Here is a 12,197-nt window from a genome sequence, read left to right on the forward strand (position 1 = left end):
AGCAGCATTAGCTCTGGGCCCTTTAAATCCCTGCCCCAGGCCCGCAAAGCTCAGGGTTCCCCCAGCTGCCAGAGCCCCAGGCCCTTTAATTTGACCCTGAGGGCTCCCAGCCACCTCTTCAGCTGGGAGCCCCTGGTTGATTTTTTTAAAATCAAGTATCACCCTCCCCAACCCCAACCTTCCTTTTTGGCCCACAGCTGTTTTGGTGGGGCGGCGCTGGGGAAGGGGGGTTTGTTTCTGCAGGGCTGGGCGGTGCTGGGGCAGGGTGTTTCCACTGGGCCGGGAGTTCCTGGGGAGGGACTTGTTTCCGTGGGGCCGGGGGATTTTGGCCCTCAGCTGTTTTCTTTGGAGTAATGTGGCCCTCGCCGCTTTACGAGTTGTGCAGGCCTGGCCTACATTGTACATTGTTTGAACCTAGTCTTCACTTCTGCATCTTCCCTACTCTTTCAATTTTAATTATGACTTTTCTGTTTATGTACTTATAATCTCTTTGTTAAACTATGCAAATGAGTTCTTGCCTTTACATGCTTACTTAAAAAATGAGATAGGTCTAAGCTGCATTCTAAATAGAGCCTACTTGTATATGCTACAGCTGCTTCTCCTCCCTTACTTTTAAAATTGTTGCTCTAGTTTATCCTCTCAAAAATGTATCCCTGATGCAGCATAATATACTGAGTTGGCCTTTCAGGGTCACAAGTCTGATTTCTAATTTGCTCATGCTAAAGGTAACCTGAGGCAGAGGAAAAGAGAAAGGAGCATAAACGCTGTCAAGTCAAGTGTAAAAGTATAATTAGGCAGTCAAAAAATAATTTGATGAAAAATTAGCACACGACACAAAAACTAACAGCAAAAAAAAAAATAAATACATCAGAAGCAGGAAGCCTGACAGTCAGTGGGGCCAGTGGATGATCAAGGTACTAAAGGAGTGCTCAAGAAAGATAAGGCCATTGTGGAGAAGCTAAATCAATTCTTTGCATTGGTCTTCACTGCAGAGGATGTGAGGGAGATTTCCACTCTTTTTAGGTGATAAATCTGAGGAACGGTCCCAGATTGAGGTGTCATTAGAGGAGGTTTTGGAACAAATTGAAAAATTAAACAGCAATAAGTTGAAATTTCAGAACTACTAACTGTGATACGTAACCTATCACATAAATCAGCTTCTGTACCAGGTGACTCGAAGATAGCTAATGTGACACCAATTTTAAAAAAAGCAACTCTGTCAGTTACAGGCCAGTAAGCCTAACTTCAGTACCAGACAGATTGGTTGAAACTGTAGTAAAGAACAAAAATATTAAACATATAAATTAACACAGTTTTTTGGGGAAGAGTCAACATGGCTTTTGTAAAGGGAAATCATGCCTCACCCATCTTTTAGAATTTTTTAGTGAGTATCAACAAACATATGGAGAAGGGTGATCAAGTGAATGAAAAAAGTAAGCTGTCATGGCATAAGAGAGAAGATCGTTTTATACATCAGTAGCTGGTTAAAAGACAAGAAAGAAAGGGTAGAATAAATGATCAGTTTTCAGAATACAAAGCGGTAAATACTCATTGATGTGTACTTGGATCAGTACCATTCATATTCATACATGATCTGGAAAAAGAGGTAAACCATGAGGTGGCAGAAGTTGCAGCTGATACAAAATTACTCAAGATAGTTAAATCCAGAGTAGACGTGCAAAGTTACAAAGGGTCTCACAAAACTGGGTAACTGGGCAACAAAATGGCAGATGAAATTCAGTGTTGATAAATGCAACATAATGTACATTGGGAAAACAGAATCCCAATTATACATACAAAATGATGGGTCTAAATTAGCTGTTACCACTCAAGAAAGAGATCTTGGAGTCTTTGTGAATAGTTCTCTGAAAACATCCACACAATATGTAGCTACAGTCAAAAAAGTGAACAGGATGTTAGAAACCATTAGGAAAGGTATGATAGTGTATAATTAATGTGATAGAAAATATCATAATGCCACTATTTAAATCCATGGTATGTCCACACCTTGTATACTTGAGTTCTGGTTGCCTCATCTCAAAAAAGATATATTAGAATTGGAAAAGGTACAAAGAAAGGCAACAAAAATGATTAGGGTATGGAGAGATTGGAGAGACTGGGACTTTTCAACTTGGAAAAGAAACGACTAAGGGAGGTTATGATAGAGGTCTAAAAAATCATGAACGGTATGGAGAAAGTAAATAAGGAAGTGTTATTTACTCCTTCTTGTAACGCAAGAACCAGGGATCACCCAATGAAATTAATAGGCAGCAGGTTTAAAACAATCAAAAGGAAGTACTACTTCATACAACCTGTAGTCAACTTGTGGAACTCATTGCCAGAGGATGTTGTGAAGTCCAAAATTATAAGTGGGTTCAAAAAAGAACTAGACATTAGCCGAGATGATCAGGGATGCAATCCCTTGCTCTGGGTGTACTAAGCCTCTAAGTGCTGGAAGTGGAGAACAAGGGATGAACCACTTGATAACTACCCTATTCTGTTCATTCCCTGTGAAGCCTCTGGCATTGGGCGCTGTCAGAGACAGGATACTGAGCTACACGGACCATTGGTCTGACCCAGTATGGCCATTCTTATGTTATTAGAATAATGACTCTCGAGCCTCATTCAGGGATGCATACATTCAACATCCTGTTCATTACCAACTTGCCCCTGCTCTGTGATGGCACTAAGATGATTTACCCTTAGCGAACACAGTTCTCTTTCAAAAATGAGGCTCTGTTGCTATTGGTGTTATCTGTACAGAGAACCAGGTTCAAGTGGCCCATCTCATCTTCTACCAAGCTACAAACCCTCTCATGGTATAATTCCCCACTCTGAACCTTAGCGTCCAAAAGATGGGGTACCAGCATGAATTCCTCTAAGCTCAATTACCAGCTTAGTATTTGTAGCGCTGCTGCCAACCAGGAATTCCAAAAACCTTGCCCTCTGGATCTTAACACAAGGAAAGTAAACCCTTTCCCTCGCCGTTGCCTCTCCCAGGCTTCCCCTCCATGGGTTACCCTGGAAGATTACTGTGATTCAGACTCCTTGAATCTTAAAACAGAAAGGAAAATTCACCTTCCCCCCCTCCTTCTCTCTCCCCCTCCCAGACTCTCCCTGAGAGAGAAAGTAATCCTAACACAGAGAGAAAATTAACCTTTCTCTCCCCCTTCCCTCCTTTCTCCCCACCAATTCCCTGGTGGATCCAGACCCCGTCCCCTGGGGTCTCACACCAGAATAAAAAACAATCAGGTTCTCAAACAAGAAAAGCTTTTAATTAAAGAAAGAAAAATTATCTTTGTATTTAAGATGGAATATGTTACAGGGTCTTTCAGCTATAGACACTGGGAATACCCTCCCAGCCTAAGTATACAAGTACAAAGTAAAATCCTTTCAGCAAAATACAAATTTGAACTCCTTCCAGCCAAATACACATTTGCAAATAAAGAAAACAAACATAAGCCTAACTCGCCTTATCTACCTGGTACTTACTATTTTGGACATATAAGAGACTGTATCAGAGAGATTGGAGAGAAACCTGGTTGCACGTCTGGTCCCTCTGAGCCCCCAGAGTGAACAACAACCAAACACTAACAACACACACAAAAACTTCCCTCCCTCAAGATTTGAAAGTATCCTGTCCCCTGATTTGTCCTCTGGTCAGGTGACAGCCAGGCTCACTGATCTTGTTAACCCTTTACAGGCAAAAGAGACATGAAGTACTTCTGTTCTATTAACTCTTAACTGTCTGTTTATGACACCCTCCTTTCAGAATACAGCTCCATCAGCTCCTTCCCAGTTTCAGGAGCTACTGGAATACATTAGGTTGAACTCAAAAGGTAGCTTACTCACTGTGCAGAGAGCCCAGGAATCAAGATGAATTCACTGGCATAGACGCATTCCTGACTGTCCTGAGTGCAAACTTTTTTGAATTATTTCCACAGAGGTACTTTTAACATTTATTTTTTTTCCTTACGTCTTCACCTGGTAATTCATTTAGCATAGACAAACTGATCAAAAATAAAAATGTAAGTATTTTACACTTTGCCACTTGTAATATATCTACCTATTGAGAGGTATTTACATACTATCAAATACCCAACATTTGTACTGGCCCTCCAAAGGTTCCGGGACAGAACCCTTCTGGGTCCATAGTTCCCTCTCCCAAACTGATCTTTTGAAAGAAACATTACTACCCCTTCCTTTACTACAGGCATTAACTACAGAACCAGCATCAGGTTAAATGAGTGGGTTTATTTGGAAAGTAGACCTTGTTGTTCTGCAAGTTAGAATCATAAATTCATAGAGTTTAAGATCAGAAGGGACCGTTCTGGATGGATGATTTAGTTGGGGATTGGTCCTGCTTTGAGCAGGGGGTTGGACTAGACACTAAATGACCTTCTGAGGTCCCTTCCAACCCCGATATTCTATGATTCATTCAACCATGTAGTCTGACCATCAGTCCCTTAAATTTCACCCAGTTACTCGAGTATTGAGCCAAACAAGTTGTGTTTGACATAGGGCTAGGCTACACTAAAGCTGCTATAGCGCATATGGTGAGGACTCTCTATGCCAAAAGGGGAAAGCTCTCCTGTGAGTATAATAAATCCACCTCTGCCAGAGGTGGTAGCTACATCGGCTGGAGAAGGTCTACTGATCACATAGTGCTGTCCACAGTTGGCGCTTAGGTCGGTGTAACTGGCGTTGCTAAGGTGGGTGGCTTATTCACCCCCCTGAGCAATGTAAGTTATACTGAAGTAAGTGGTACTCTAGGCCTGGCCATAGGAATAATATAATTTGCTGGCCTTCGGCTGGTGGGGTCCTGTGAGCTCAGAGCACATATACTTGACTTAGAGAGCTGCAAAGGGTGATTCTTCTGTGTTTTAGACTGTTTTGTTTCTTATAATTTGCTATTTTAGAAACTCTAGTGGAATTAGTGATGCTGGGAGGTGAATTAGAAAGGTCTTACGTCACTGACAGCTTAAAACCAAAGCATCACCCGAGGAAGAGGTGCAGGAGTTTTTTCTTTGATTTAAAGAGAGAGTCTAGTGTGTTGGTTACACAATGGAAAGCCTGGGCTAAGCTATTATGACTTTTCTCATCCTTCTGATGTACTATATTTTAGTAATTTAATAATCTGATTATTTTATTTACTATTAGAAATAGTGGTTTTGTCCTTAAAGATATTACCTCTCATACAGTGAAACTATTATAGGATCACTTAGTGGTCTTTGAAAAATTAAATTCTATTCATGTGAAGTCGTATCCAAATTTGAAAAAAGAAAAGGAATTTTTTTTTCTTGATTTGCTCTGCTGTTTGTCTACATGGTTATTTCTAGTAATGTTTTCCCATCATTTCCCTCACAGCGATTGTACATCTTGTGCATTCTAGTGATGTATGCATGATGCTTGACAGTAAAATTCAAGTCACAGAAAATTAAGTGAAATCAGAATAAGACCAGTGTATTCATAACTTGTGACATAGCCATGGGTGTTATAAACAAGAAATAGGCACAGTAACAGAATAACACAAAGATCAGGATTGAGAATCCTCCAACACTATATAAGTGATGATATTACAAGCTAGAAATGTTATGAGACATATTATATATAACCTTAAAAAGGAAAAATGAAGCCTTGTTTTGCTGCTTAAGCAAAAACTGCTAATTAAAACAAAACAATAGTTTCTTCTGTCATTATAGACTCTTTTTATGTTAATTTCAATGGCATTCTTATTCAGTGAAGTTTGTCTGCAGGAAACAGTTGAAGTATTTTTGAAACATCCCTCTGTGAAAGATGACTCAGACCTTGAGGGAAGAACATCCTTTATGTGGGCAGCTGGGAAAGGCAGTGATGATGTCATCAGGACTATGCTGAATTTAAAATTGAACATTGATATCAACATGGCAGATAAATATGCTGGCACAGGTAAGGCTTGCTTTACAGTAAAGAGCTATTAGATGCTTGCATTTAGTTAAAAAAAACTGCTAGAAACAATCATTAGTCATTTTATTCACTTAGGTAAAATCCTACAAACATTTATACATGGGCTTAACTTTACACATTAGCAGTCCCAGAGTATTCAATATGGGGAGAAAACAATCTTTTTTTGTGCAGATTAGAGCAGTTCTTCTGTTTGAGAACCAATTGAGAAAAAGGAGATATTATGCTACACAAATATTTAATAAACATTAATATTAGAAGGGAGATGCTTTCTGTAGTTTTGAAGGGTAAAATAAGTAACAACTATCTAAAAACTAAAAATTAGGGCTGTCAAGCAATTAAAAAATTAATCGCCATTAATCTCACAATTAAAAAAATACATGTTAAACACTGCACCGTTAATAAAAGAATACCATTTATTTAAATAATTTTACATATTTTCTACATTTTCAAATCTATTGATTTCAGTTACAACATAGAATATAAAGTGTACACTGCTCACTTATATTTATTTTTATTACAAATATTTGCACTGTAAAAAACACAAGAAATAGTATTTTTCAATTCACCTAATCCAAGTACTGTAGAGAAATCTCTTTATCATGAAAGTTAAACTTACAAGTGTAGAATTATGTACAAAAAAAAAAACTACATTCAAAAATAAAACAATGTAAAACTTTAGATCCTATAAGTCCTCTCAGTGCTACTTCTTGTTCAGCTAATTGCTCAGACAAACAAGTTTGTTTATGTTTGCAAGAGATAATGCTACCCTCTTCTTGTTTACAATATCAACTGAAAGTGAGAACAGGCATTCACATGGCACTGTTGTAAACGGCATCGCAACATATTTATGTGCTAGATGCACTAAAGATTCATATGTCCCTTGTTGCTTCAACCACTGTACCAGAGGACATGCATGCATGCTGATAACAAGTTCTGCTCAATAACCATCCAAAGCAGTACAGACTGGTGCATGTTCATTTTCATCATCTGAGTCAGATGCCGCCAGCAGAAAGGTTGATTTTCTTTTTTGGTGGCTCGGGTTCTGTAGTTTCCCCATCGGAGTGTTGCTCTTTTAAGGCCTCTGAAAGCATGCTCTACATCTCGTCCCTCTCAGATTTTGGAGGGCACTTCAGATTCTAAAACCTTGGGTTGAGTGCTGTAGCTATCTTTAGAAATCTCACATTAGTACTTTCTTTGTGTTTTGTCAAATCTGCAGTGAAAATGTTCTTAAAAAAAACAACATGCTAGGTCATGATCCGAGACTGCTATGTTATGAAGTATATGGCAGAATGCGGGTAAAAGAGAGTAGGAGACATACAATTCTTCCCCAAGAAATTCAGTCACAAATTTAATTAATGCATTATTTTTTTAACAAGCATCATCAGCATGGAATCATGCCCTCTGGAATGGTGGCCGAAGCATGAAGGGGCATACGAATGTTTAGCATAGCTGGCATATAAATACCTTGCAATGCTTGCTACGAAAGTGCCATGCAAACATCTGTTCTCACTTTCAGGGACATTGTACATAAAAAGCGGGCAGCATTATCTCCCGTAAATGTAAACAGATTTGTTTGTCTTAGCGATTAGCTGAACAAGAAGTAGGACTGAGTGAATTTGAAGGCTTTAAAGTTTTACATTGTTTTGTTTTTTTAGAGCAGTTATGTAACAAAAAGAAAACGACATTTATAAGTTGCTCTTTCATAACGAAGAGATTGCATTGCAGTACTTGTGTTGTAATTGAAATCAATATATTTAAAAACGTAGAAAAACATCCAAAAATATTTAATACATTTCAATTGGTATTCTGTTATTTAACAGTACGATTAAAACTGTGATTAATTGCAATTAATTTTTTAATCACAATCAAGTTTTTGAGTGAATCACATGAGTTAACTGCAATTAATCGACAACCCTACTAAAAATGGAAACATTTCAGCTTGAATATAAATAAACATTTCTCAATAGCTGAAGAAAACTTGTAGGTAATATAATAAACTACCCAGTGAAGTAGTTGAGTCATCAGCATGAAAACCATCAATAGGATACATATAATATTAGTAGGATTAATGTATTAAAAACTGTGCCAATGCAAGCAGTTAAACGTGGTAACCCAACAGGTCTTTTACATCCTATTATCTAATCAATGCAAAAAGCTTAATGAAAGTAGCACAGTGGTTCAGAATTAAAACACACAAAAGTCATGAAGTTCAAGGTTATCGTTCTCATAGTAACTGAATTCAATCTCATTTAATAGAATAAGTCATACAATTTTGTAATAATAATATGCTGCTATTATATTTATACAGCACCTTTCATCTCAAAGGATTCCAAGTTGCTTTACAAACTATCCACACATATACACAGATGTACCAGTGACCTGTAGGAGATAGGGGGGTGACAGCCAGTCAGTCAATCTGCATAGCACAATATGAGAGGAGAGGAATTTTGGACCTGGACATTGTGGCAGATTGCTCCACTTAAGCAGAGGCCTATGATATTTATAATACTCACGCTGAACTGACAGAACTTTGTTATTTAAAGATGGCTTTGAAAGGAGGAAAATGGGTTTATGTCTGAAAACTTTTTGTTGGAGGAGAGGTTTGGTTATGATTTTTTGGTTGATTGGCTTTCAAGGTTTGTTCTGATTATTTTTCCCCCATCTCATCTATTATTGTTCTTGGAAGGGCTTCTTGGATAATTTAGAGGTATATATTAGAATATTCTTTTAGTTACCGTGTGGGGAATTGAATTCCCGAGAGAGTTTTTTCCCCTTGTATTTACATTGGGTAAGTGTTAACAGTGTGTTTGAGTAAAAATATTTCTTTCCTTCTTGGTTGTTCACATTCCATTTCCTTAATACTTCACCAGTCAATACATAGAGTCAGAACTGAGAATCCTGAATTTCTATATAGAAAATCTCTTTTCAAAAACCTTTCAGGGCTTGTCTTCGCTGCAGAGTTAATTCAAGTTATAACTTGAATGTTTCCCCTATCTTGAGTCCTATCCACAGAGACCCTTAACTTGAGTTGGATGGTCCATCAGTGGATGTAAGCTAAAGCTTGAAATCACTCGTCAGCTGCTAGCACAGTTTCTCTGTGCTATTAATATAGTCACTGTGCAGTAATCCAACCATGCTGTGTAGCTCAACTGTTATTTCATAACATGGCCATTCTCAGTCAAGCTAACTCAAGAATAGTTAATTTAAGGGTAGGTCACTGCAGAATTAACTCACGTTAACTCAAGTTAATTAATGGGAGCTGTGGGAAGCTGTGGCCCGGCCTGTGCCGCTTCCTGCAGCACCCATTGGCCGGGAACGGTGAACTGCTTCCACTGGGAGCTGCGAGCAGCCATACCTGCAGACGCTCAGGTAAGCAGAGCTTTCCCTGAACAAGCCACGAGCCAAGTTTGGGAATCCCTGGGTTTGTGAGATTATTCAGACATGGGGTTTGTGCTTGGATAAGTCAAATGGTTTGTTTGACAGTCCTTTCTGTCTCACATAGCACATTGCGGTAATGTGTGACCATTTTCTAACCTCCATGTTTTGGTGAAGAATTTTTAATCCAAAAAAATGAATGCAAAAAAAGAGAGCTCCCCAAAACAACCCATTAATGCAAAGCTACAATTGAGTTGCACACGTTAAAAGTCAAGAAGTGGAAAATTCTGCCACCATTCCCACCTTGTCGTCAAGCAATCTGAACTTGGCCATATTGAATTTATATGTTTTTGCATAAGAATTTCCATATTCAGTTCATCTGGCCTCCAGTTAACAGAAGATCACTCAAAATACACCGCCCCGAAATCACTTCCTTATCCCAGACTTATCTTTTCAGAAGACTTTGTATGTTTCCCATGGGTTTTGGGACAGTAAGGTTAAAGATAGTGCACAAGCCTAAGGGGACTGGGATACAATTGCTTGGGGACCACAAGTTTGAATTTCCTGACTTTTGTGCTTGTGTTGGGTAAAGCTCAGCTATAACATTGCATTAATGTAGTTTTTTTGCATTTACTTATAAAGAACAAAATCTCCATTCAGGGCAAAGCTTTGACAGAACATCAAGATGTTTCTTATTGTGCAGGAAAATGACACCAAGGAAAAGGAATTTCACTGTTCTCAGGGATCAGCACTGCAAGAGCATTGCAGGGGCAGCTTTATAGCTCTGCCGTCACTGACTGTGTACAATGATGAGGGATCTGACTGTCGGTGGAACAAAGGTTCTATTGTGACCAGCTGGCTGAAGAATCTCTTCAGTCACCGTGACTCCATCACAGAAAATTTAGCTTACAAGAAAATATTGAGCACAGAGTGGGAAACAAGATGCCTGTGTCAGAATGAGTGATGGAGGGGAAGAACCAGGCCAAGCTGACACAGCAGCTCTTTTTCTATTGTATTATTGCATACACTCCATCTGTTATCTGATTGAGTAGCTTATTGCCTTCAGTTTCATAAGGAGTGCAATACAGAACACAGAGTCTAGAGTTTATTGTGGGGTCAGAACATGTAATCAAGACCCGTCCAAATCTGCTAAGCAGCAGGGACCTACTTCATTCTTGTCAAATTTCCATGTATATCCAGCCACCCACCCAAATTGCTAGTGGAGCTTTCAGTGATTTTGGCTTCTTTTCACTAATGTAACTGAAGCTTCTGTACATAATTAATGATTTTTTCACCCATGATAGCCCCAACAATGAAGCATTAGTGTATTTTAAAAAATTGACTGTATAGTGTAAATGTTCTGTGGAAAAATTTGAATCAAGTTACTATGCACCTATGATTTCAGTTATTAAGGCTACACACTTTAGGGTTTGTTTTATTGACCGTGTATATACTCTGTGAAGTAGATTGCAGCTTTTAGCACTACAGCTGCGTAAGTGGGTGTACAGGGGCACTGTATCAGCATTCGTTCACATAGGCACTCAGCCTGTGGCAAACAGAGGCAGGCACAATGCTGCAGTATGCTGGAGGAACACATACAAGACTGGCCATTGATACATCTTGTAGCATAGTGCTACAAGCAGTACCTCCCAGCAGTGGTCCTTGTAGTGTGTCTTGTATTTAAGACAGCACTAAACCTTTCCTTCACTATCATTCAAGGAATGTGAGGTATAGGATTCTAGCTACTCCTTGCACAAGAGCACAAAGGGTGGATAAGGACTCTGTTTCCTCCACCTCCTACCTCTGACACACAAGCTCAGGAATGATCACTATCTGGCACTATGTATATTAAACCTGAGAAAATTAGAGGCATCTGAATATTTTTAAAAGCACCTAGTTTTACTCTCTGAACAAATGAAATTTTGAATAAGTACAGCTCACGTAGTGATCTAAAGATCATTTGTAAGGGAAGCATTTGGTTTAATCTACTGTAACTGGCATTTGTAAATGTGCATATTTATATATTCATTCTAAATTACTCAGAATTTGTGTCATCAGAAATGTAATTTGTAGGAAAAAGATGTACTAAAAGTATACTTTTGAGACTGATGTTCTTCATGATTCAACTTGCTACACCTCTACCACAATATAACGTGACCCAATATAACATGAATTCAGATATAACGCGGTAAAGCAGCGCTCCGGGGGGGAGGGGGAGAGGCTGCGCATTTCGGTGGATCAAAGCAAGTTCGATATAATGCAGTTTCACCTATAATGCAGTAAGATTTTTTGGCTCCCAAGGATGGCGTTACATCGGGGTAGAGGTATATTTGGATTGTTTAGAATCATAGAACCATAAGGTTAGAAGGGACCACAAGGGTCATCTAGTTTAACCTTCTGCCAAGATTCAGGAGCTGTAGTGTTTAAACCGTCCAAGACAGATGGCGATCCAGTCTCTTTTTGAAAACCTCCAGTGAAAGAGATTCCAAAACTTCCCTAGGCAGTTTGTTCCATTCTCCTACTGTTCTTACAGTTAGGAGGTTTTTAATATATATTTACGACTCCAAAGAACTTAAAATCAATATTTCAAGCAAATCTCCAAAACATTTGCCCTCCATTTCAACAAATCTAGTGAAATCTCTTCACTCTTTGTGACTTGATTTTCCGTGAAGAAACATCTGGGTTAGCTGTGCTTGTATTTCGACAAATTCAAGTCCAGGTGATAGGTCCAGTGGGATTGGTTTTGGATGATAGTAACATCATTTGAAACCAAGCAATATCTTACCATCCTCCTGCCATCTCAGGCCCTGCTGAAGGATTTGTGCTGTGATCTCTGGGCTGAGCCAGAATGAGGTGGAGGGTGCATAGAATCAGAG

The 12,197-nt window shown here is 38.9% G+C and overlaps 1 protein-coding gene across 7 annotated transcripts in view; it reads left to right on the forward strand.

Annotated features, from left to right (window-relative positions):
* Positions 1-12,197, forward strand: part of INVS (inversin) — a 222,671-nt gene that overhangs the window by 140,616 nt on the left and 69,858 nt on the right. For all 7 annotated transcript variants that reach the window (XM_030551589.1, XM_030551587.1, XM_030551588.1 and 4 more), the window contains one exon: positions 5,757-5,928. In XM_030551589.1, coding sequence (XP_030407449.1) covers positions 5,757-5,928 — 172 coding nt within the window. The remainder of the gene's footprint in view (positions 1-5,756; positions 5,929-12,197) is intronic.

Source organism: Gopherus evgoodei, chromosome 2, assembly GCF_007399415.2.
Source record: "Gopherus evgoodei ecotype Sinaloan lineage chromosome 2, rGopEvg1_v1.p, whole genome shotgun sequence".
NCBI lineage: Eukaryota > Metazoa > Chordata > Testudines > Testudinidae > Gopherus > Gopherus evgoodei.